The 26,502-nt window shown below is 40.9% G+C and overlaps 1 protein-coding gene across 1 annotated transcript in view; it reads left to right on the top strand.

Annotated features, from left to right (window-relative positions):
- Positions 1-19,144: 19,144 nt before the first annotated feature.
- Usp13 (ubiquitin specific peptidase 13) overlaps positions 19,145-26,502 on the top strand; it is a 134,288-nt gene continuing 126,930 nt past the window's right edge. Inside the window, exon 1 of the mRNA XM_042669821.1 lies at positions 19,145-19,313. Coding sequence (XP_042525755.1) covers positions 19,146-19,313 — 168 coding nt within the window. The 5' untranslated portion in view covers position 19,145. The remainder of the gene's footprint in view (positions 19,314-26,502) is intronic.

Below are 26,502 nucleotides of genomic sequence, written 5' to 3'. Positions count from 1 at the left end.
GTGTACATTGAACGATATTTGCATCCCTGTAATGATTTTTTTTCTTTTTTCTTTTTTTTTTGTTGGTCGGTCGTGGGGCTTGAACTCTGGGCTTGGGCACTGTCCCTGTGCTCTTCAGCTCAAGGAGGGCACTCTACCGCTTGAGCCACAGTGCCACTTCCGGTTTTCTAGTGGTTTATTGGAGGTAAGAGTCTCATGGAGTTTCTTCTATTTTTTTTTTTTTTTTTTTGTCAGTCATGGGGGCTGAACTCTGGGTCCAGGCATTGTCCCTCAGCTCCTCAGCTCAAGGCTAGCACCCTACCATTTGAGCCACAGCTCCACTTCCAGCTTTTTTTCTTCTTATGTGGTGCTGAGGTATTGAACCCAGGGCCTCATGCATGCAAGGCAAGCACTCTACCACTGAGCCAACTTCCCAGACCCCTCACGGAGTTTCTTGCCCGGGCTGGCTTTGAACCACAGTCCTCAGATCTCAGCCTCCTAAGTAGCTAGGATTACAGGTGTGAGCCACTGATGCCCGGCTCATGATTTTTTGTTTGTTTTGTTGTTCTTGGGGCTTGAACTCTGGGCCTGAGCACTGTCCCTGAGCTCTTCAGCTCAAGTGGAATGATATTTTTAATATGTTATTGGATTTGGTTTGTGGGTATTTTATTGAGGATATTTGCATTTATGTTCAGGAGAAAAATTGATCAATAACTCTTTTTATTGTGTTTTCACCCAATTTTTTTACTTAGGATGATATTGTCTTCATAGAATGAATTTGGTAGTATTCCTTCCCTTAGTACTTTTTGGAATAGTTTAAGGAACATTGATGTTAGTTTTTTGAAGGTCTGGTAGAACTCAGCAGTGAATTCATTGGTCCTGGGCTTTTTTAGGGGTGGAGGTGGGGGTGGAGATTATTACTGATTATTGTTCATTTTTTTATCTTCATTCATTTTTGGTGCGCCATACGGGTCAGGAATTTTTTTTTCATTCTTCAATTTGTTGGTGTGTATGTTTTGAAAATATTCCCTAATGATCTTCTGAATTTCATTAGTAACTGTTACCCATGCTTTCATTTAGGATTATTTGTTTCTGTTAACTTTTGCTTTTGTATTCATAATTTTATGTATTTTTATAATCAGACTTACACACATCCTTTTATTAATTTAGGCCTTCTCTTGTCTCTCCTTGGTTAGTTTAGCTAAAGGTTTGTCAACCTTCTTTATCTTTCAATGAACCATCTCTTTGTTTCATTGATTTGTTATATTTTTTTTTTATTTTTTTATTTTATTTTATTTTTTGGGTGGTCCGGTTGTGGGGCCCGAACTCTGGGCCTGGGCGCTGTCCCTCAGCTCTTCAGCTCAGCTCTACCACTTGAGCCACAGCGCCACTTCAGCTTTTTTTTTCTTTTTTCTTTTGTGGTGCTGAGGAATCGAACCCAGGGCCTCAGGCATGCAAGGCAAGCACTTTACCACTGTGCCACCTTCCCAGCCCTCTATGAGACTCTTTAGTTTGAATTTATTTTTTTCTGGTTGTGGAGCTTGAACTTGGGGCCTGGCTGCTATCTCTGAGCTTTTTGTCCAAAGGCTAGAGCGCTATCTCTTTGAGTTGCAGTACTACTTCCAGTTTTCTGGTGGTTAATTGGAAATAAAGAGTCTCACACACTTTTCTGCCCAGGATGGCATCGAACTGCAATCCTCAGATCTCAGCCTCCTGAGTAGCTAGGTTTATAGGAATGAACTACTAGCACCTGGCTTTTAGTATGAATTTCTGATTCTTCTTTTACTCCATAAATTCTTAGATTTGGTTTTTGGTCATGTCCAGTAGGTTGTGCTCATAGTTACTTAATTTTTTGTTGTTGTTTTCTTGTCTTTTTTTTTCTCTTTTCTTTATTTTTTTCTTTTTTTTTCCTCTGTGCAACCCCCTTCAGTGCCCACAGATCGAGGCCAGGCAATGGTTCGGGACCACAGTTTGCTCTGGCATGGGACACTATGAAAGTGTTGTTATTTTCTGAGTGCAGTATTTCCTCAGACATTTTCATCCCTAATCTTCTGTCTTCTTCTTGGTCTCTCTACTGATATTAATATCCACTGTAGGTTATATTCAGTTTATTGAGTTTTAAAATTTCTGTTTTTTTTTTTTGCAACTTCCATTTCATTGCTGTTTCTTATCCATGTTGCTCAGTTTTTTTATATAAGTCTTGAGCTAATTTTCTAAGCTTATTTATTTTTTATTTGAATCCTCTTTGAGGTCATTGATCAGGGTGACTTTTTCTTTTACTTGTTCTCATATGAGAAGATAATAGACAGTAGTCATAATTAGGTCTACAATTAGACACACAAAAACCACACAAATATTTAAATAAAATAAAAAGTGATTGGAAACCTTAGCTTTTCCCCAATAATCTCGTGGAGAAATGTAACTCTGGTTCTTTTTTATTTTTCTCTCCAGTACAGTTCTGGTGATATGGAATACCAGTTCTTTTTTCTTTTTCTTGTATTGATACTGGGTCTTGAACCAGGGTCCCACACTCTTGTTCTTCTGTTCAATTTACAACTTGCTCCCTACTATTTGAGCCATGTCTCTAGCTTAGAACTCTAGTTCTAAGAGATAAACTGGGTGCCTACAATGATTAGAATTATAAGAATTAAATTGGACATGATGATTCATTCTATAATCCTAGCTACTTCTATAATGCTAGCTTCTCAGGAGGCTGAGATCTAAGGCAAGGATCAAAACCAGCCTAACCAGCCTACAGACACATCTGAGGGCTAGGAAGGTGGCTCAGTGGTAGAGTGCTTGCCTTGCATGCTTGAGGCCCTGGGTTCGATTACTCAGCACCACATAAGTAGAAAATAAAAGCCAGAAGTGGCGCTGTGGCTCAAGTGGTAGAGTGCTAGCCTTGAGCTGAAGAGCTGAGGGACAGCACCCAGGCCCAGAGTTTAGGCCCCATGACTGGACCCAAAAAACAAAACAAAACAAAACAAACACATCTGAAAGATTATTATCTCCAATCAGCAAAAAATCTAGAAATGAAGGCGTGGCTCAAATGGCAGAGTGCAAGCCTTAAGACTGAACGAGGCTCTGGGTTGAAGCTCCAGTACTGTCAACAACAACAAAATAATTGTAAGGATTAAATATTAGAAATTAAGGAAATAGGCAGAGGAAGGAAGGAAGTAAATGATGAGAGAGAAGAAATTGGAAGTAATAGGGTGAGAGCACTGAAATATTGTTGCAGTAAATTCAAATTATTTTAGGGAGAAAAAACAAAATTAAATAGTCAAACTAACAACAACAACCAAATAAAACCTTGTACAACATACAGCTAAAAATGACCACAGAAAAACAAAGCAAATAAATATCCTGCTGGGGGAGATATGGGTACAGACAGGCAGGGCCCTGTCCAGTTGTTTGCATTCTCTTCCAGCCTTTGGTCCTCTAAAAATCATCTGTGTGATAGTGTCTCAAATTTCCCTTTTGGGAAGTACAGGCCTCTTGTACCCCTCCATAGTCTTTTTTTTTTGTCGGTTGTGGGCCTGAACTCTGGCCTGGGCACTGTCCCTCAGCTCTTCTGCTCAAGGCCACTTGAGCCACAGCGCTACTTCCAGCTTCTTCTGCTTATGTGGTGCTGAAGAATCAAACCCAGGGCCTCATGCATGCAAGGCAAGCACTCTACCACTGAGCCACCTTCCCAGGCCATTCCATAGTCTTCTATAATTCCATTGGGCCCTAGGTCTACTGGTGTGGTGTTTCACTGTCAAGGCTCTGGGCCAGGGCAGCTGCTGCGATGAGGCAGGGAAAGTCCTACAGAGTAGCAGCAACCCAAGAACAGGCTTTTCCAGAGGTAGTTTCCAGGTGTGTGAAGTAGCAGTTGAAAATGGATAGTGGGGTAATTAGCCCAGTCAGTGGGTCAAGAAACCCTTTGCCATTCCTCTTGTAGTCCATGTATTGCTTGCCACAGGAAATCCAATGATATCTCTGACCTGTTTGTGGCTCAGGAGTTGGTCACTGAGCAGTTTCTCGCATTTCCTAGGCCAAGGCAGGCATATAGGCCTTCACTCAAGCCTCACTAATCTCCTGTGGACAACTGTACTCATGTCCATATGCTGAATTGGTCTGGGTGACTTGTTTCAATCTTGTCTTACCCTGGAATGACATACAGTAGATGGATAGTTTATGATCTCTGTCCCATGTCAGGTATAAACCCTTGTTTTTTTCATAGGGTAGCTTGTCAGAAACAAGAAATTGTGAAATAAAAACTGAAAAACAATCCTGCACTTGGATGATAGAGAAATGGAACAAATTTGGGGCTCCATTAAGCCTAGTATTTCCTTTGTTTCTTTTAGATATGTGAAGTTCAATACTTTTCAGCCCCAACCTGAATAGACTTTACCTAGTGCCCTCACCTGTTGCTTACTTGTTACCCTTTTCTTGAAGCTATTTATCCATAGTTTTATTTCTGACTCATGGAGACAGGAAAGCAATAACTTTCAGCAATCTACCATCTATCCTTCCTTCTATTTCATATACAGATTAAAAATATAAGATATTTAGGAAAAATGAGGGGATTGGTAGAGTTGACAGAGATGACAAAGAACAATGGAAGGGGTAACATTGATCAAGACACACTATATCTACCGTTTCATAAACTGACATGTTGAATTGAAACTCCTTTGTGCATCTAAAGATAATTAAATATATATGTTCCAGTCAGGTTTGGGTGGCTCATGCCCACTCATAGCTGGTATGGGTGACTCATAGCTACTCAGGAGGCTGAGATCTAAGAATCTTAGTTTGAAGCCTGCTTGGACGGGATAATCTGTGAGAGTCTTATCTCCAATTAACCACCAAAAAGTCAGAAGTGAGCTGGGTTCTGGTAGCTCACGCCTGTGATCCTAGCTACTTAGGAAACAGATTTGAGAATTACATTCCAGGCCAGCCCAGGCAGAAAAGTCCATCTTATCTCCAATAAACCACTCAGAAAAAGCTGGAAATGGCGTGTTTGGTCAAGTGGTAGAGTGCTATCTTTGAACACAAAGAGGCTGGGAGACAGCATCCAGGCCCTGAGTTCAAGCCCCAGGACCAGCAAAACAAACAAAAACAAAAAAAAGGGTTAGCTCAAGTGGTAGAGCACCAGCCTTGAGCACTACAGCTCAGGGGCAGTGCCCAAGCCCCCTCAAAAATACATGTTTTTTAAGGAAGGCAGTTTAAAATCATGTCACATAATAGGTAATTACAAAACATGGTCCTGAACACAAAGACAGAGGAAATACCTTAAAATATCCAGGTATTTAAAAGAAATTCTAAATAAATAGATAACAACACATGCTGCATATGTGGCTCAGTTGTAGAATGTTCAAGAACTTGAGTTCAATACCCAGCACAAGAGAAAGAATGAAAGCAAGAAAGAGAGGGGGAAGAAAGAAGAGGGAGAAGGAGGAGTAGGAAGAGGAAGGAAGGAAAGAAGGGAGGAGGTAAAGGACAGAAAAGGAAGGAAGTTAGGAAGGGAAGGGAGGAAGGAAGGAAGGGAAGAGGGAGCACAGGAGGAAAGAGGTCTTAAGACAGTGATTCTCTTAGATTTGTATATTTCTTCAATATTGTTCTTTTTTATTTTCAACATTTATTTTGCTTTGTTTCATAGCTAAGTATTGGCATGTGTTCTTAGTAGGGGTCTTCAATTCTTTTTTGTATGCATATGTAAGACAGTACAAGGGTTTGAACACTACCACCTCACGTGGTCAATTAACTACCAAAAGCCAGAAGTGGAGATGTGGCTTCAGCACTAGCCTTGAGCAAAACAAGTGTAGGGACAGTGAGCAGGCTTAAGTTCAAGCCCTAGGAATGGCACACACACAAAAAAGGAAGACTGTAATGAAAAAATTTAGGAAATATTTTTACTTTATAGAATGTTCACTTTATAGATTTTTTTTGTCTACATTCTTTAAAGGTTAGAAAGAAGAGGGATAGCCCAACAATGTTCATTAAAGATAATGCTTTTTGTCAGGAATGTAACAGGAAAATGTAATAAATATTAGCAAGGAAGCTGACTGCCTGTAGCAGTACTACACATTTCATTCTGGATAGTTAGCATTTGCTGTGCACAAGTAATTCTAACATCTCAATGGTTTACAATAATGAAGAATTATGTCCTGGTCTTAAAGGCTGAAAATTAGATTGGCTCAGTTAGTGCCACTATGTGTTTTATCATTCCAAAAGTTCAGATTGAAGTAATAGTAATAACCTTTAATGACAATGGGGTGGAGAAAATACTCTTCCAAGAGGTAAGCATGAGAAGGGCAGGAATGAGTAAGCTTGAACAATATTGTAATATGCCACAACTTTATTTTTGTTTGTTTTTCTTCTAGTGCTGGGCTTAAACTCAGGGCCTCAGAGTCTCACGTGGCTTTTTTCCCCTCAAGGCTGGTAATAGAACAGTTGAGCCAAACTTTCACTTCCAGCTTTTTGCTGGTTAATTGGAGGTAAGAATCTCATGGACAGAAGCTCAGGCTGGCTTCAACCATGATTCTCCCTCTCTTTCCCGCTCCTTTTTCTTGCTCCTCTAATTCTTTTCTTGCTAGTTTTGTAAAACAAAGTTTTCTGGAGAAATACCCAAACATTAAAACTGTTCTGGAAACTACTTACTTTAAATGGGACTATCAATGCACCCTTAGAAATAATACAATACCATTTGCAGTGAATGGTGCCATACATGTCCGTCAGAAGTTTCATTAGTGCATCTTGACTTCTTCAGATGCTTTTTAGCTTTTTCCTAATGTGATGTATATCTTGTCCTTTCAAGAAGGCTTGAGAGATGTCTGAATTTAAAAAAGAAAATAGAGGAGGCAAGGAGAGTAAGAAGAAAGAGCAGAAACGTGTGATTCTTAGAGCAACTTTTTATCCTCTATTTTGCAGACAAAGCAACTGATCTGAAGAACAGTTATTTCATTATCTTAGGTCACATAACTGGGAAGAAGAGCTAGGTAACTAAGACAGGGAGATCAATGTCCTGTCAATTGTACTCTGCAAGTTTCTTTACAAACTATGGTCTCCACTGGCTCCTCCCTGGGTTGGCAGTTAATGGCCGCCTTTCCTGTTATATCATGCGTGATCTTTCTGCCTGCAGCAATCTCCTGAAGCTTTCACCACTCATTGCCATCAGCCAGCATGCATAGCACTTTTTTCCTTAACAATGTGTCCATGGCTCTTTTTTCTGTAAGGAAGCAGCCTAACATCCTTGTGTCAAACTGTCTTCAGGGTCATGTTCTTTTCCGTAGTACATTTTCTACTTGAGCTCTATCAAACCAGCCTGTCCTTTAAATTTATTTGTACAACCCCAATATTCCCCTAACCCCAGGTTTATCTGTGTCATGTAGCTGATGATTGATCATGTATACATTGTGGGACATTGTTTCTTAGGTAGGCACAGGGAAAATGTGACAAGTCATATATCTGCTGGGGATTGTTGATGTTTCAAATATGAGATATTAGAAGGTATTGAGAAGATAACAGATGCTGCATAGAAAAAAGAAAAGTTCCTAGTTAAAGAGAAGAGTGTATTCATCTCCTATGGTTTCTATACAAATGGTAACATAGAGAGTAGCTTAGCACAAGAAAAATTTATGCACTCACAGTGATATGGTGGAGGAAGTAAAGATGGAATATAATATGTGACTTGGATTGTGTAAAATGGATAATGAACGATTTTAAAATATACATGTAAGTGTGCTGTGGATAAGACTTCCCTGGTAACTAGCTATGCTAGCTAGTCACTGTAATTGTAACCCTGTAACTCTGTAACTCTAATGTCTGCTTCTGCTATTTTCTGAGCAAAGAGAGCCCTAACCCAGCTGAACCATCATCACCGTTTGTTCTATTCCTCTGCTTCCTGCCAGCAAAACCTTGGCGGGAAATTTAAACTTAAGGTGCGAATTTCTTGTAACAATCATTGGCTAAAACCAACACCCAGCCTCCCCTTTTCCCTGTCCTACCCCAAAATGCTTAAAAGCCAATATGAGCTGGCATTCGCGGCTGTTTCCTGGGATCCCAACTCCAGGTGTGGTCCTGGCACGTCAGCACTTTTCACTCAATAAAATGTTTTACATTTTCACTGCAGACAGTGGTCTCACTGCACCTCCCCACTACAACAGTTCTGGAGGCTGAATCTGAAATCAGTAGCGCTGAACCATGATCAAGGTGCTGAGAGGGCCTGCTTCTTCCTAAGGCTTTAGTGGGAAATCTGTTCTTGCCTGTTCCAGCCTCTGGTGATGGTTAGCCAGCTTTGCTGGGCTTGTGGCTACATCACTCCAACCTCAATCACCATTCTCTCTTCTATGAGTGTCAGCTCTCTTCCTTATAAGAACACTTCTGCAACATTCAGTGTCCACTCAGATGAACAGCCCCATCTCAAAATCTTTAATTAGGGATGCTAAGCATAGACTTTTTCTCACATACAGAATATCCCAGAGATTAGAACATAGCTAATGGGAACATTATTCCTCTGTCTAATGGACAAACTGCGGGCTATTTTGGGGAACTACTTTTCTTTTGAGGGAGAGACAAAAGGAGAAAGATTAATAAGATAGAGAGAGACACCCTGCCATCTTCATGGGGATCCTGGTAGGGTGGGAACAGCTCTTGGAGATACTATCTCCTCCTCTTACTGAAGACCTGGGGAACCAGATAAGCTCTGATGAAAGTGACCCTCAAGTCGGCCCAAGCAGGAGACGGGGTCCTTAGGGTAAGGAGGAGGAGGATCCAACCAGATGCCAGAGCAGCTGAGTCTCACCAAAAGGGCTATAAAAGAGGAACCCACAAGCCTACATATGCCTATTAATTTCAAGGCCTACTTCTCCCTCTCTTACACCAAGAAGTCTATACTCTCCTCTACCTGCTGCTTGCCTGGGAATCCCATGAGTAAGATGTCCTATGTATGGCATATGGCAACCTTCCCAGTCAGTAAGTTGGGTTGGGGGTTTATACCAACCTGCCATTATCTAAAAGGCTTTTCCCTGGTGCCTTACTCTTACTTTCAAATAAACTTTGCCTCTACTCCCACTCCTTCCTCATAATTGTTTCTTTGGTGGAGAGAAAGAGCTCAATACCCCTCCTATACTGTACCACTTTTTATATACCTCTAGCCATTTGATCCACTTGGTATTCATTGAGCACATCATGAGCATTCTGGCTTTCATATTTTTGTTCATGCTGATTGTCATTTGGAATACACTCTCATCCAATTTTCCTAAATTCTACTTCCCTCACATTCTTTTTCAGAAAATTCCTCAATCATACTTACTATATGTGTCCCTCCTTAGGGTACTAAAGTGTATTTTAAAAAATATTTATGCATTGTGTCCTCCTAACTAGGTTTCAAGTCATTTGAGGGAACAAACCCTCTTAAGATATCTTTGTGTCCTAACGCCTAAGCCAAGCTTTCACATACAGTAGTTGCTTCAAAAAAGTTTGCTTTCCGGAAAAAGTCAGATAATGTGATGTTAGGAAAACGAACCCTCAAATATGTATTTTAATGTTTTTGTTTCTTTCATGCATGTGTTTCTAATGAATTCATAAGATTATTTCTTTGTTGCTTTGTATGTCCCTCCCTCACAGTGTAACCCCCGCTTTCACTATATTTGATGTCAGTATAACATGTGGAGGAGACGGGGACAAACAAGTCGTTTAAGGATTCAGGTGGACCTGTTGCAACAATGAGAAGTACAAAATGTCATGTCAAAACCAGCTTTACAATGTCGGAGGGGGGGGGGGTATGATTGGGTGGGGGGGAGGGGGGAGGGTGGGAAGGGAGGTGAAGGGTAAACAAAGGAGGAGGCTGCAATGCTTGGTAAGAAATGTATGCATTATCCTGCCCATGTAATTGTAAACCCTCTGTACAGTATGTTCTCAAATAAAATAAAATAAAATTAAAAAAAAAAAGTTTGCTTTTAAGGGTGCTACAAGAATCGACAATATTTGTGAAACACTTAGCAGCTTGTCAGGAATATGCTAAGAATTTTTTTTTTATTATTTCTAGTATATTCTAGGCAAACTGTTAAACATTTTATAAACATTTCCCATTCTGGTAACAATTCTTCAAAGTAGGTTTATTCATGTATTTCTGGTGTCATCACCATTTCTTCTTTGCAGAATGGTGCCTTTCTGGTCACCAGCATTCTGAAGCTTAGCCAAATGAATTGTTTTCCATAAATTTGAATCTTTAAGAGAGCTATATATAGATGGAAGGAAGTTTTATTCCAAAAACTGGTGGCAATATCTAGAAGGAAAGTCTGTAAATAGACACTAATGCAATCTCCTCTCCTCTCCTCTTTTTCCTCTTCTCTCCTCTTCTCTCCTCTCCCTCCTCCTTTCTCTTTCATTCTCCCCTTTCTTTTTCTTGTTTTCCTTGTTTTGTTTGTTTGTTGAAATAGAATATCACAATATAGCCCAGGATGGCCTCAAACTCAGGTTCTTCCTGCCTCAGCCTCCTAAGTACATAATATTACAAGAGTGTTCAACCACATGTGGCTGATCCTTGATTGGTTGGTGTTCCTTGCTTCTTTCCATCCCTTCTTCTGGGCTCGAACTCAGGGTTTCTCACTTGGCTTTTTCACTCAAGACTAGTGCTCTACTACTTGAGCCACAGGTTTTTGCTAGTTAATTAGAGATAGAGATATGAGTCTTATGGGCTTTCAACTCAACTTTCTAGTTTGCTTGGAGTACCAAGCAAAAGTATGAAGTACCAATGACATGAAGTACCAATGCCTAGCTTCATCTTTGGTTTCTGATATCCTAAAACCTTCAGTACTGGGACTGACCATTACTCTTTCATGACACTCCTTCTTATCCTCATCAAAGCTAGATTAGACTATATGCAATAGCATAGCTCTAACCTTTTCTGACTTCAGAGAATGTATTGCAAGTGGAAAACCTTCAGGAATCTAAGGGTATTTAGAATTGCTTTGCAGAAAATAGGTGGAAGGCAGTGAGACTTCCATTCAAATTTCAACATAGAAAGTTGCAGATACAGTATTTAGATATGAAATAAGTCAATGAATTAGCAGCTGTGTTGTTTGGGACTATATGCCCCAAACTATAAACTTTTAGGGAAAGATGTCCACTCCCAAGGAGTAAGAATGGAAAATGCCAGGGCTCTCTTTTAAAGGACATTAGATAAATTGGTGCAAGTGATAGACATGCTCAAGTATCTAACTTGCTTAGGAATAGGATGAAGCCCAGGGCATTTATGTGAGTGTGAGAACAGAATTACTTTTTGTTTTTAACTGTAGAGTGGAATCCTTGAAAATTAAACACTACTACTAGCCATGGTATTGCACTTACATACATCATGTCCAAGTTTTTAGGATCCTCATAATTAAAATAGAGAAATTTAGAAATGTGTAGGGAGTTAAAACGCCTGTGAATTTGCACCAGTTGCTATCCTTCTCCAATAAAACCAAACTACCTTCCCCATCTAATCTTCCCATAGTTTCTACTTTTCCTATGTTTCCCCATTTCCCCCCCTGAAAACTCAATGTGCTCCCCAAGTAAAAAAGGAGAATCAGAGTGGGAAAAGACCAGCAATGTCACAGACACCAACAAATTCTACAAAATGTGTCCATATTTGTAGAATGGATTTTAACAATGTTTGACCAAAGATAGCAAAATATGAGTACCAATCCAGCCAACTTGTTTGATATGATTCACTCAGCACACCTTGTGTATAGACTGCTGAGCACAAGCTATGATCCTTATGCAAACCTGAGCTTTCCATTACAGATTTGGACCAAATGCTACAACACAGAAAATGATAACAAGGACCAGAAATCTTTTGGCATGGAATACAGGAAAGGACTCAAGAGGATGCTGAGTTTATCAAATATGTTTCCAATGGGGCCAAGAATCTTTTACAGGCAATTTACGAATTATTCTAACTGGCTCAGAATACTTACGATGGGAATTGCCAGCAAGGTGGGCTTTCTGATCCCTATGGAATCCTGGGTGGACTCTCTGGTGGTAGTGATTCATAGCCAGGAGCAAAGTCAGCATTGTTATGATATTAGGCAACAGCCCAAACATAATTAACAGATCTCAGTATATCTAATTCACAGATAATTCTGGCTGTGGTTAGTCATGGTGTGCCCAGTAGTGTAAGCAGTGGATGCTCCATTAACAATTCCAGCAACTTCAAAGTTAGCAAGTAGAAGCCAGAATTGAGCCACTACACTCAACAGTTGTGAGTGCAGACAGGAGGGGTTTGGCACCTGTAGCACTCCATGGTTGAAGGGGAGGGTGAGGTCTCTGAGAAAAGTCAATACAGGTTCATAAAAAAATGGACATGCTGAACCTTCTTCCTATCCTTGTTTATAGCTACTCCCCCCAGGAATTGTGCTCTCCCAATCTTTTAAAGATAGTCAGACACTGACTGAGTAAAACTGAAACCTGTTGAAATGCTATTCCCATCTTTAAGCATGAAGGAATATGAGGTGAAATGATATGGAGCTCTGATTCCCATTAATCTCTGATAGGCCCAATGGGACTTTAAGCTCTTCTTATAGAGCTTAACAGTTCCTAAAAGTGTTATTGGAATATATAGCCTTGGCAAATGCCAGAATCTCTACCTTGGCTCCCTGGCCTACAGAATGATAATTGTTACAGTAGAAAAGACTGAGAGGATGCACCAGCATTCCTCCTTCCTAATGAAATAGAAATATGAATATGATCCTAGTGAAATTATGTCCTAGTGGAATTTTTCCAGTACCAAAGACAAAGAGGTAGACCTATTGATTCCTAACACACTTCTATTTGTTTTTCTGGCTTCAACAAGCCTGGAGATGGATGATGGACCATGGTAAAGCTAACAAGGTCCTCATTTCAATTTGGCTGGTATTTCAGATAGGATCTCACTGAAGGAAATAAATATATATCTTGGTATTTGGTTTGCAGCTACTAAGATGGCAAATATACTTTATCCATTAGGGTGAACCTAAGGATAAATACCACAATTTTTATTCTCTTACTCAAGGTCGTGGCAAGTCTTTGATTCTGTAATGCAATGTAGAGCTTTCAGGGATCTTGACTAGGACTTGACAAATTTTATCTGTATCGGTTCAGATAGAAGACATGTTATAGTCCATATGGTTTCTATTGCAAATACTTGGCTATGAACAAAAACAATTATAGAAAACATGTAGATAGACAAATGTGTCTGTGTTCTAACAAAACTTTGTTTACAAGGTCATGTAACAGGCTGAATTAGGTCCATGATAATGTAACAGTACCTGATCTTGGCCATCAACATGTATAGGACATGATGCTAATCCCTATAGAAATGATGAGGTGTTGATATGTCTTGGAGAGCAGGAAGTGACAGATGCCCTGTGACAGAGGTGGAAGAGCTCGCTATCTCTGTAAAATTTCTGGAAATGGAGAGATTTGATAACCTATAAAAGTGAAGATCAAGGTTTTCATCTTGAGCTCAGGACCATAAAAACTGAGACACAATCTTAAGTGAGCTTCATAGATAATATTTCATCATAGTGCTTACACTGAGTTTCTTTACACCAGATGAAGGACATGTCTCTTGGTGAGTGCATGGAAATGATGGTGAGGACAAGAACAGATGCTGTTGTGAATCTGGCCTGAAATTCAATCTACCAGCCTCTATGAGTATCTTATGAGTCAAGCTCCTGGAAAGGCTATGGGGGGAGTGTTACACATCATGAAAATAGAAAAGGTGAACAGGCATCAGATTTCCTGGTAGGCTGAACAACAGCTTACCTCATCCTGAGATTAAGGACTCCTCAAGGAGTTTTGGCCGTTGAAATGAGAATCTACCTTCTACTCAGGCAGATTGTGTATGAATTTAGCAGCAGAAACCTGGATACTTTCATATGAGTGGTGAAGGGCCTAATTAAGAGAAAGAACAGATCAAAGGGAAATTGACCAAAGATACTATAAAAAGTTAACATTTCTTCTTTAGTCACATAAAATGCCTCCTGCAAAATGTGTAGGTAACACAGAAAAGTACAAAGAAGAGAAACAAAAGCATGTATCAACTGTTAACATTCAGTTTATTCCAATATAGTCTCTTTTCTGTGCTGTGCATATGTGTATGTATTTAAAAGGAATAGTAATGGTATACTTTGAAAGCTTGCATTAGAGTGATCATCTTTACATATCAGTGAACACTCTTGCAGACATGATTTTCATGACTACAAGGAATTGTCTCAAAGACAAAATGCCACTAAGTTCTTATCCAGTGTCTTCTGTCTTACATTTAGTAAGCAATGTTTCTTGCAAAGGTTATCCACCACGATAGAAAATTTTATGGATATGCCTCCTGCACACATTCCGCCACAGATGGCATTTGGGGATCATGGCACATTATTGGAAGACATCTGAGGTCAAGAGTTACTCCATTAATAAGATAATCATAATATCATGGTAGATTGCTCTGATTCTACCATTGGCACTATTTGTTATAATTAAAAATCATCTCACAAGACACTATCTTTAAAAAAAGAAAAATGACTGAAAGTATGACAAGTGTAGAGTACCTGCATAGCAAGTACAGGGATCTGAGTTCCAACTCCAGTACAAATGAAAGAAAGGAAGAAGAAAAGAAGGAAGAAAGGGAAGGAGGGAGGGAGGGAGGAAGAGAAAGAGGGAGGGAGTTAGTTCTTGGAATAACATTTGTATAGCAATGAATTTTACCAAAAAGATACAAAGCAGTCTGAAAAACATATTTATTTTAATGTAACTGATGTGAGTTATTCATTTCATTAGTACTTGCTGAGTGCCTGAAATAAAACCATTCTAAAAGGACAATACTTCACTGCTTGCTTGCACCCTTCCTTCCTTCCTTCTTTCTTTTCTTCTTTCTTTCTTTCTCTTCCTTCCCTCCCTTTCTTTCTCCCTCCCTCCTTCCCTTCCTTCTTCCTTTCTTTCATTTGTAATGGAGGTGGAATTCAGAGCCTTGAACTTGCCATGCAGATGCTCTACACTTGAGTCATACTTTCAGCCCTTTTGGTTCTTTTTTTTGTTTGTTTGTTAGTCGTGGGGCTTGAACTCAAGGCCTGGGCACTGTCCCTCAGCTCTTCAGCTTAAGGCTAGCACTCTACCAGTTGAGCCACAGTGCCACTTCCAATTTTCTGGTGGTTTATTGGAGATAAGAGTTTCATGGACTTTCCTGCCCGGGCTGGCTTTGAATCATGATCCTCAGATCCTCAGATCTCAGCCTCCTGAGTAGCTAAGATTACAGGCGTGAGCCACTGGCGCCGGCTTGTTCTTTTTTTTTTTTTTTTAGATAGTGTCTTGCTTTTTTTTTTTTTGCCTGGGCTGGCCTACACCATGATCTTTCTATTAACACTTCCCACCTAGCTGAAATAACAGAAATGTGTTACCATGTCCAGCCTTTTCTGCTAGTCTCAAACTCCAATAACTCAGTTCCTGAGTAGCTCAGATAATAGGTATGAGCTATGTGTGGTTGAGGATGTTTTAAAAGTTATTTTCATTAGCATACACAATTTGTACAAGAGGGGAGGGGTTCATTGTAATGTTTCTACACATGAATAAAATGTATCCCAATCAACTTCACTTCTTCCATAACTCTTACATACCTTTTTCCCACTCCCCACAATTTCAATAGGTTTCATTTTTCTGTTTCACACATACAAATAAACTCCTTGGATCATTTTCATCCAAATGGATCCTCTTGTTATCCCTCCTGAAGGTCTACCCCACTCCACCTGAGCAGAGCCTCTTTTACTTTCCTTTTGTTTCTAGTGTATATTAATTGCACCGTAGGGTTCATCATGGTATTTCAGACGTGAATATTATGTGCACAATCCTCACACATAATACACATTTGAAGCCAGGATTGGTGGTGGATGCCTATAAACTCATCTATTCCAGAAGGCTAGGTAAACGTAGGCAAGTTTGGAGAAAACATGGGCCCTTAGGTAGACCCTATCTCAAACTAAACATTGAAAAAGGGCTGAGAATGTAGCTCAGTGGTAGAGTGCTTATTTAGCAGGTGGTAGGTCCTAGGTAGCACCATCAACAGCAACCAGAAAAAAAACTAAACACACCAAATTATAGAAAGCCAACAAAACAAATGAATGGTATAGAAAGGTAAAAGGGCAGTAATGAGTCTTCCTCTGTCTCAGGTTTTCTGTCTCCACAGATCCCAACAATGATTATCTTCTTACGTATTCCTCTGGAGACATGAGGGCCAAACATATACATATACACATACATATACATATACATATACATATACATATACATATACATATACATATACATATACATATACATATACATATATATATACACCCATATTTCAAGAAAATAATTTAAAAAATCATCATAGGCATACCCAACTAGAAGGAAGTTCTGCAGAGATGTAGCAGAGTACTTGCTACCCATTATTAGCCTGTGTATCCTTTGCTTTGTACACTGGTTTGTATTTTGATTTTTCATCAGGTCATATTATTTGGAGATTGTTCCATGCCAGACCATACAAATTGACTACATTGTTTTCAATAGTATAATATATCATTTTGTTTTGCAATTGCTAGTCATGGGCAGAGTTCACACAGCCTTTCTGGTGTGATAGTCCTTCAAGTTCTACAGAGGGCAGAGATCAATAGGGTTGTAGCTCTGTAGCAGGCATTGTTAGTGTTGTACCTTAACAGCAGTGTTGAAACTCAGTGTTGAAACAGTGGTAGGCAATGCCTATTTAGTGTGTAGCTCTACTGCCAGCTGCAGCCATTGTAGCCTTCTCTGCCTGGTTTCTTGTCTGAGGAATTGGACGACTTTTATACAGAAGTTGAGAGGGAAGAACTTTATTCAGAAAAGAAGTATCTCAGGCTGGGAAGGTGGCTCAGTGGTAGAGTGCTTGCCTTGCATGCATGAGGCTCTGGGTTCGATTCCTCAGCACCACATAAGCAGAAAAAGTTGGAAGTGGTGCTGTGGCTCAACTGGTAGAATGCTAGCCTTGAGCAGAAGAGCTGAGGGACAGTGTCCAGGCTCAGAGTTCAGGTCCCACAAACGACGGGAAAAAAAAGTATCTCAATGGAAGCCACAGTAGCTCTGCTCAGATGTCTGCTCTAGTCTACCTAGGTTCTCCGTCTTTATCCTAGATGGCTGAGTACGGGAGTTTTTATATCTGATTGGTTTCTTATTATAATTAGGTGTTTTGGAAGGTGATATTTAATTGGTTGGAGTCTCATAACATTATGGTTTATTATCAATTACCAATCAGGTCCCTTCTGCAAATCCCCCTAGGGTCATGGGAAGATTGTTGAAACTTGAAGGGTTAAGGAGGTACAGAGGCAAGATAGTTTGTAACATGTTTCTTTTGCATTGAGATTTACTTGCTAGGCCAAGAAGGATACTGTCCAGGGATCATAGTCTGAACTAGTTTCCCTTTCAGTACTGCATTTTGACCAGTTCTTAGCCTCTTGATATTGTAAACATTGTGCCAACAAACATCTGTGGCACAAATATCTACACAAGGAATTGCTAGGAATATAGCATGCACATATAAAACTATGGTCAATGTTATTACTTTCCTTCCAGGTAAGTACTGTTTTTATTCCCACCAACAATGTAAATGAGGATCTATTTTTTAAGCCCAGGCTTGTTCAAATTTATCAGCCGGAAAGATGAAACCTGCACCTCATTGATTTAATCTGCATTCAATTTAAGATTAAAATTTAAGTTTTGAACACTTTGTACTAAGTTTTTCTTTGTAACTTACATCATCCACGAACCTAAACAGACACAGATGCTATTCGAAGATGATAAACTGGCTAGAATAAATCCAAAACAAAAGCTGTTGAGGACAGTGATAATGTTTGATCTTTTTTCCTTTTGTGTGTAGACCCTTTCTATTTCCACTAGGTAACATGGGAATTATAAATTACCAGAATGTGTGGTGTGTTCTAGACCACAGAGATGCCAAACCTGAGAGAACCTGGGAATGTAATAGATAAATTATGTAGCAGCAGCAGCAGAGCTTACAGAAATCACCCATTTGGTTCACTACTTTTGATATCTGTTTCCTTAATTTCAAGGATTGCTGACTTCTCTGGCCTAAGAGTATGCTGGGTGTAGGTAAGGGGTTTCTTTCTTTCCTCTTTTCTGGTCTTCTTCCTTCTTCCCTCCCGCCCTCCCTCCTTGTTTTGTAGATGATAGTGTGCCGTGAAGCATACTCTGTTCGCAAATTATTAACTCCTCACCCCAACACCCTTCATTGTTAATTTTGAGGAACTGGATGAACAAAACAGAAATATGTATGTTGCTACCTTAAAAGCCTCAAATCAGGCCACTGAATGTTCGACCTGAGCACCTTAAATCGGTAGAGAAAAATACAAAGCCTCCCTTGCTTTGAAAAACGAGCATCAGTACTGCTCTGGCAATCCTAAAGTTCTGCATTGTTGCAAATATATCTCGATATATATCGATACAGAAACGGATATGTGCATACACACACGCACACTCATGTATCTTCTACCTTCATTGGACCCCATCCCATTCTTGTCTCATTTATTAAGTTTCGGGTGTTAGAAAGCGAGATACAACATAGGTCACCCCAAGTGCCTGGCACAAATACGGATCTGGCCCTACGCCAGGGATGCACGTCGTGTCCTACCCCTCCCTAATCTGGAGCAGTCGTCACTCTAGAAGCTTTCCCCCACCCCCTAAATTCCCAGCCCTGCTCTTTGTGCTGGCCTGCTCGGACTGCCCCTTGCAGCTGGTGATTCGGGATCCGAAACGACGCGGTGATCCCCCGCGGCAGTGGCCGGCGTCAGCGTCCCCGCCCTCTTTCCCGCGCGCTGGGGGCTCCCCCGCCGCCGCCCGAGGCCGGGCGTCCGGCCCCCTCCAGCGCCCCCTCCCCGGCGCGTTGCGGCTGGCGCTCCCCGGCGCCCCGCCTGACGCTGCAGCTGGGCCGGCGACTCGCCATTGGATTAAAAATAGCAGCTTCCCCCGCGCTCCCGGCCCTGGTGTCCGCTCCCGCCCCGCGGCCCGCTCTCCGCGCCCGCCCCGGCTGCGCTCCGGTCTCCCGCACAGCCACTCGTCCGCAGGCGCCGCGATCGCCCATAGACCCCGCGCCCGGTCTCCGGCCCCGGCCCTTGCCGGGCTCGGCTTGTGCGCGCGCGGCCATGCAGCGCCGGGGCGCCCTGTTCAGCATGCCGGGCGGCAGCGGCAGCAGGAAGATGGCCGCAGGAGACATCGGCGAGCTGCTGGTGCCCCACATGCCCACGATCCGCGTGCCCAGGTCCGGGGACAGGGTCTACAAGAACGAGTGCGCCTTCTCCTACGACTCTCCCGTAAGTGAGGCGCTCCGGGGAGGGAGGCATTGCCGGCGGCCCGGGGCGAGCGCGAGCCACCGAGCCCCGCGGCACGTGAGGCTGGGGCCGAAGATGCGCTGCGCCGCCCGGGACCTCCTCCCCGCGCGGGAGCGGGCTCCGGGGCGCCGCAGTCCCGCGGGCACTGTGCGAGCGCCCCACGGCCGCGGCGGCCGAAGACTCGGCCCCCCAGCCAGGCTTCCAGCAGCTTGCCCAGAGCCCCTCCACTGTCTGAACGACAGATGGAATCAGAGAGTTAGTTCCCTGTTCGGAGCTTCACAGTTCACACCGCCCGCGTCCTCTTGGGGTGCGATCGGGCAGGCGGCTCGGTGGCAGAGGCATGGTTCCCCACCCCTAGGTCGCACACAGCGTTACTCTTTCTGGAAAGGTTAGTTTTCCCCAGGAATTCCCACGCCTGGGCAATTGTGCTGTCCACGCAGAGAGTATCTCCCACCACTTCCCATCTCTACCCACTCTTCTTGTCCTTAGAATGTCAGAAGAAATCTCCACTCGGGCAGCAGAAATAGGGGACCACTGGATTGTGCTGGGTTGCCTGAGCCTTTCTCCCTTTTTCTTCCAAGTGAGTCACTTCGGGCTGACGAGCACCAGTGTAAAGTTCAGTCCTGAATCGTGACCTCAGAGACCCGAGGGGCAAGTTTTAGAGACATCACTGTGTTCCAGCCCGAGTAGTCAGTTGGTGGAGTTTTCACCTAATTGTATATAAACGTGTACGAACCATAAAGAGGGTGAATGACCCTTTCAAGAGTCAAAATGGGCTTCAAAGTGACTCAGCTGTCTGGCGTTTATCATGTCATTTTGAGGACCAGGTTATTTTTAGCCTCCTACTTTGGGTCTCATGTGTCACCCCGCATATCTCAATGCACTGGGAGGTGCATGGATTGGAGGGGAGGCGGAGCGCACAACAATAGTCTAACACGTTTTATTTGTGGAAGATAGTTTTGATGTGGGTAAAAGCCTACAACAAAACAACAAAAATAACCCAAACCAGTGGAAAAATTCCAAATTTTCCTTTATTACCTTGTGGGATGAGGTTAGCTGTTTTTTAAAAAAGTATTTTTGGTATACTTTTGGGGCTCCATACTTACCTTTTCTATGACTTCCTTTTCTTCTATACTATTAAAATATCATTTGGAGATAAAAATCTACAATTTGTTAATGGCCTGTTTTTAAATTAAAAAAAATCTCTGAAGAGTGGAGTGTATTTAATGTTCAGTGTAATAGCTCACAGCTGTAATTTTAGTGACTTAGGAGGTTGGGATGTGAGGAACACAGTTGGAAGGCATCCTGGACAAAGTTCATGAGACTCTTACTTCCAATAACTACCCAAAAGTTGGAAGTGGAATTGTGGCTCAAGTAGCAGAGCATTAAGGGACAATGCCTGTGCCCTGAGTTCAAGACCTAGCCTTGGTATAAAAAACAAAGAAAGAAAGAAAAAAAGGAAAGAAAGAAAAAGAAGATACTTAGTGTATTGTTCATCACACTACTTAAAAGTGTCCTTGTAGCCTGAGATCAGCAGTGCCATTATATCCATTTTATGCCATTTTCAGAGGGTGTGGCCAGGTTAAGTTAGGCAAGTTGTGTCTCAGAGTGGAAGGAATGTGGGTCTTAAAAAACTTCACAGACTCAATTCTGGGAAGAAGAGTGTGATCTGTCTTTTGGGATAGCATAATGTGTACTATGGGTAAAACAATTTACCTCATGATTGGTGTGGGTTGCTCTTGAAGTTCTGCCTACAAACTTATTATTGAATACATTTACCGCATTATCTAAGAAGATCTTTCTATGTGCCAAACACTGTTCCAGAAGCACGATGTCCACTGTAAAATGATGAGTTCATTTCTGTGGCTGTAGTTTCTTGGAGGAGGCTGGGATTATTTATAAGGACAGTGAATCAGTGTATCTCAATGGAGGATGACAAAGAAAGCTTTTATAAACATCATTTAAAGCACAGTGCCTGATAATGTTACCTTTTCCCTTTGTGGTGCTTTCTTTAACATTATGTTGTGAATTCAACAAACATTTCTAGAGTATCAGAAATTCTGATTTCAGCTCACACATGCACAGCTGTAAAAAAGAAACAGAGCAACGTTTGTTGATATCATGCATATCCAAAACAAATTCACAAGCTTGGTAGGGCTGTGGTAGAGAAAGGTAAAAATGATGAAGTGCAAAAAAAAAGTTCCTGATTTGGACACTTTGAAAAAGTTCATAGATAAAGATAGGTAGAAAATAAATGACACCATCATTTCAGGCAAGTGACATTACATATGCAAAATATAAAGTACAAATACTTCCTTCTTATTTGTTTGTAATGTCTTTGAAAGAAAAAGATGGACTTGGCAAGTAAGAGTTAAGGTCAGAATCCAGAAAGTGGATAAAGGGAGCCATGACTTCTGAAAAAAATGTTAGATTTTGATAATTTCTGTCTTTTTTTTTTTTTTTTTGTGCAGGAGGTCAAACCCAGGGCATTGAAAATGCCCTAATCCATCACTGGGCTATGCCCACAAAACTTTGTCATGATTTTGTAGTCAGTTATGGAAAGTTACTTTGAAATAATGCCTCTTGGTGTGAGTTCTAGTATTGGCCTTGAACTCAGGGCCTTGCGTTCATGCTTGGCTTTTCACTCATGGCTGGTGCTCTATCACTTGAACCTTTTTGCTGGTTAATAAGCCCAAGCTGGACCTCTGTCCTCAGATCTCAGCCTCCTATGTATCTAAGATAACAGGCACGGGCTACCAGTTTAGTGTCATTTAAAGTAGACATGGAAGAAAACTGAAGTCACCAATTTTTTGTTATATACCCATTATGTGCCAGGCCCAGTATGAAGAATGGCTGTTTTGCACCTTTATAGGATGTGAGTAACAAATGGAACAATATATAACTAATTGCAGTCTCCTCCATTATTTTCACGTAGGAGGAGCTTAATTTGAGGAAGAATTTTTCTCCTTTACCTCTTTGGTTTCAGCCTGGCCAGCCTTCCCACTTTGATGTGTAGTTTATCTCTCTGTGACTTGGTTCATCTCCAGCGGTTTCTTATGTCCTTCCTAATAGTGCTGTTTTTCAAGATTCAATTCAAAGAATTCTTCTTTTGTGAGTCATTTCCCTATTGCCTCTTTACCCCATTGAACTCCATTTATATGAAGTTTATAAACATGTCTGTCAGAACCTCAGCAATATGTTTATTTGCCTGTTTCTACCTTAAAATACAGTCTTTTTGGAGAGTGGACATTTATTCCCAGAAGCTTGACCAGTGGCTGGAATAAATATAATAATAGGAATTTCATGAGTATATGAATTACATGGTAACAGGTTCTACAGATGCTGAGCTTACAGACTGTGGGCACATTGGGAAAGGACTCACATGGAATTGTCATGTAAGATGTGTTGATTTCAACTGTGGGGGACAAATGTGATAGTAATGAAGAAACTAGCAAGGTTAGAATTCTAGTTCTGTTATCTGGCTCTAACTTCTCTGGGTAAAAATAGAACTTGATTCATTTTTGGTTTTTAACAATAAATGAATAATACGTAATGTGTACTGGCTAATTAGTGATCTTACAATACATATTTTCTTTAAAGAAGGAATAGCCAGGTACTGGTTGCTGGTGCCAATAAGCCTAGCTACTCAGGAGGTTGAGATCTAGGGTTGAGGTTCCAAGCTAGTCTAAGCAGAAAAGTCCATGAGCTGCCTATCTCTAATTCCAATAAAAAGCTGGAAGCAGAGGAGTAGTTCAAGTGGTAGAGTGCTTTCATTGAATAAAATAACCAAGTGAGAGCATCAGATCCTGTGTCCAAGCTCCAATACTGGCACATGTGTGCATGCACACACACACATGGAAGTAAAAAATTAAGGAATTTTCTTTACAAGTTGTAAGCCCAATAAGTTAGGTGTCAGACTTTATGTAAAGTATTGCATGTGCTCACAGCCTTTATGGACCATCATTGAAATCTGTTCTCCTTGTTGGTGGAATTTCTCTTTTATCCAGATATATTTTGTCCTAACCCATTTCTGGTGGATATAGTGAGGCCAGTTTGTGGCTTTTCAATGGGTAGGACTCATTTCCTTTTTTAAGATCACTCTTCCTTGTGATAATTTATTGATAATTTATCATTTATTTATTTTCTCACTCTTCCCTTTCTTTTGACTTCATCTTTTCCTCTGGATACATGCATTGTGTAGAATCTATGTCATGCAACAGAACAGTTAGTTATACTCTATCTTCTATGGTTGTCTTTATTTTCTTTCTTTTGCAACTCTAATTCTTATTTTTAAGGCATTTAATAGGTGAGGCATGGCCCTCTCATGTTGATTATATGCCCCCTGGATTGCGAGTTGAGTGCTTGTCTATACCTTATCTTAACTTGGCCTTTTAGACAAGAATAGGCAGTTTTATTTTGGAAAAGTATCCTAGGGAACAGAAATAGTGACTGAGGGAATAGTGACAAAGAGAAGGAAGGAATGAGTGAGTTACAAAGCTGGTGTTCACTGTGTGTGCCTGGTGCTCAGTCTTTTGGGGCTCTCTCTGGAGTATTGGGATATACCTCAGAATCTTGCACTTGAGATAAGGAAGAGAGGAATGCTTATCCAGCCCATCCCAGCTGCCTGGGTGGAAACACCTTCACTCCTCAGGGTTGCATTTGTGCCAGGAATGCTGAGTAGGATTTTCCAGAATTCTAAGACCAGCAGCTGTAGAGAGGTGAGAGATCCTAGGTTATGTGACTTTGTGAGAAGAATGCGTGTGAAGAATGCCCACTTACTTTTTCCCTTCTAGCATAAGGACTATTTTCTAAGAAGGCGCTTTTTTCCCATTTGCTGCAGTTCTGAAGATGGCTTGGTGTTGTTGAGACGTCATGGTAGGATCTCTGTCTTTCTGGACCTCTTTGCCAAACTATAATGGATAGGGCCTGGTAGTCACCACCAGTTTAGATACCCACCAGGAAAGCTTTGATATCTACTTGTGGGAAAACTTTTTATTAAGGATTCAGTCAATTTTCCTTCTACAAATATTTATTGATATGCCTGGTACTGTTTCAATGATAGCAAACAGGTCCTCAAGTATGCTTCCTGGTCCAGCAGGAACTGGAACTCTAAACTTGCTTCCCACTAAAATCTTGGGTTAAGGATCTGTCAGTTTGTGATTTTTAATAAGCTTTCCAGGTGTTTCTATATCATTCTAAAATTTGAGACTTAATAGGTGCCTTTTCACCTAATAAGAGCCTTACCACTTTATCCATTAGAAGCATAAAGGATTCTAGGTATTCATTTGAGTACACCTATGAGCTCATTTAATCTTTACAACAAACCTCTGTATACACTGTAGTTATCATTTTGCAAAAAGAGAACACAAAGGTTGCATAGACAACATACATTACAGCTGGGAATTTTTAAATCCCCCTTTGAAGATATAAATCTAAAATGAATCTAATTAGTTTTATTTGCCAGAAGTTTCTTCCAAAAGAAACTAACTGAAAACTTGTTCTTCAGGATGACCTTTAAACTTTTTGGTAAACATTGGTATAACTTTTTGGTGTATCAGTTACTGGGGCTTGAGCTCAGGGCTTTATTCTCTTGCTTGGCTTTTTTACTCAAGGTTGGAGATCTACCTGGGCTATACCTCCACTGATAGGTTTTTTTCCTTGTTAATTGGTGGTAGAGTCTCAGAGATTCTTTTGTTTGGCTTGGCTTCAAACTGTGACCTATAGATCTATAGTCTTCTCAGTAGCTAGGATTATAGGTATGAGCCATCAGCTCCCAGTTATAGAAAATATTTTTAAGGTCTCCTTAAAAAGCTTTTCATGTTCTTTTTTTATCTTTAATGTCTACCATATTAGAAATTAAAAAGAAGAAAATTAAACAATGTTATTCCATTAATTGGCTGGAATGATGATATCAGATGTCCTGTAGCCTCTAGAAAATGCTACTGTACACTATGAGAGCTAAACAGCAAAGAATGTCATGCTATGAGAATGTTTTTGACCTTCCAAATTGATTGGAGAGGGCTGGGAAGAAGCTCAGTGGTAGAGTGTTTGCCTTTCATGCCTGAGGCACTGGGTTCGATTCCTCAGCACCACATAAGCAAAAAGAAGAAAGCCGGAGGTGGCACTGTGGCTCAAGTGGTAGAGCGCTAGCCTTGAGCTGAAGAGCTGAGGGACAGCGCCCAGGCCCAGAGTTCAGCCCCCACCACTGGACCCCCCCCCAAAAAAAAACCAAAAAACAACAACAAAAAAAACCAACCAAATTGGTTGGATAGTCTTTGGTTTATCACCTTGTTTTCAGGCCATACCTTAAAAACTAAAGTTAAGCAGAGTGCTATGGGCTCACACCTGTAATCCTAGCTACTCAGGAGGCTGAGATTTGAGGACTGCAGATCAAAGTCAGCACAGACAGGGAAGTCTGTGAAACTCTTATCTCCAGTTAACCCACAGAAAACCAGAAGTGGAGCTATGGCTCACAGTGGTAGACTTCTACAACCAGAAATGCCCCCTCCGCCAACACACACACACACACACACACACACACACACACACACACACACACACACACACACACACACACACACACACACACACACAAAAACTAAAACAACAAAGTATTAGAGTTTAGCCAAGCAAGATGTAACTATTTAATTGTATGCCTCATCTGAAATGTAGCATTTACATGTTGATATTGTTATTATATTAGACATAGACAACCACAGGTGACAAAATTTTCACAACAGGCACATCCTTTTTTGAAGCAAACTAAGAGAGAATTTGGCTGACTTATTTTGAAAAAGTTGGAATTCCTTTGGCTGTTTCAAGAGTAGGAATTCTTTATTCTGTTGACTTTGAGATTTACAGTAGGGTAAGCTTTTTCTTTGTGATAACCTTAAATGTTAATATTTTGATTTTTTTCCTCTTTGGCCTTTGATTAGAGGATTTTTCAATCTTTTGCTTGGAAAGGGAAGACCTATTTGCCTTCACTGAGTAGGAGATAAGAATGGATCTGCTTCTAGATACCTGAGACCAGCTGGATGTGGTTTTCAAGTTCTGTGCCTGCTTTGCTGGGCTTTCTCTCGTATTGTAGGGCTAACACTGTACTTTTCAGAATCTTTGATGATGAGGTTCTGAATTTAATTCTGCCAGTAAAAGATTTGGAAGGCCAAAGAGA

The sequence above is a fragment of the Dipodomys spectabilis genome, unplaced genomic scaffold (assembly GCF_019054845.1).
Source record: "Dipodomys spectabilis isolate Male_0828 unplaced genomic scaffold, ASM1905484v1 ptg000506l, whole genome shotgun sequence".
Lineage (NCBI taxonomy): Eukaryota > Metazoa > Chordata > Mammalia > Rodentia > Heteromyidae > Dipodomys > Dipodomys spectabilis.
This window is presented reverse-complemented; position numbering and strand designations above follow the sequence as displayed.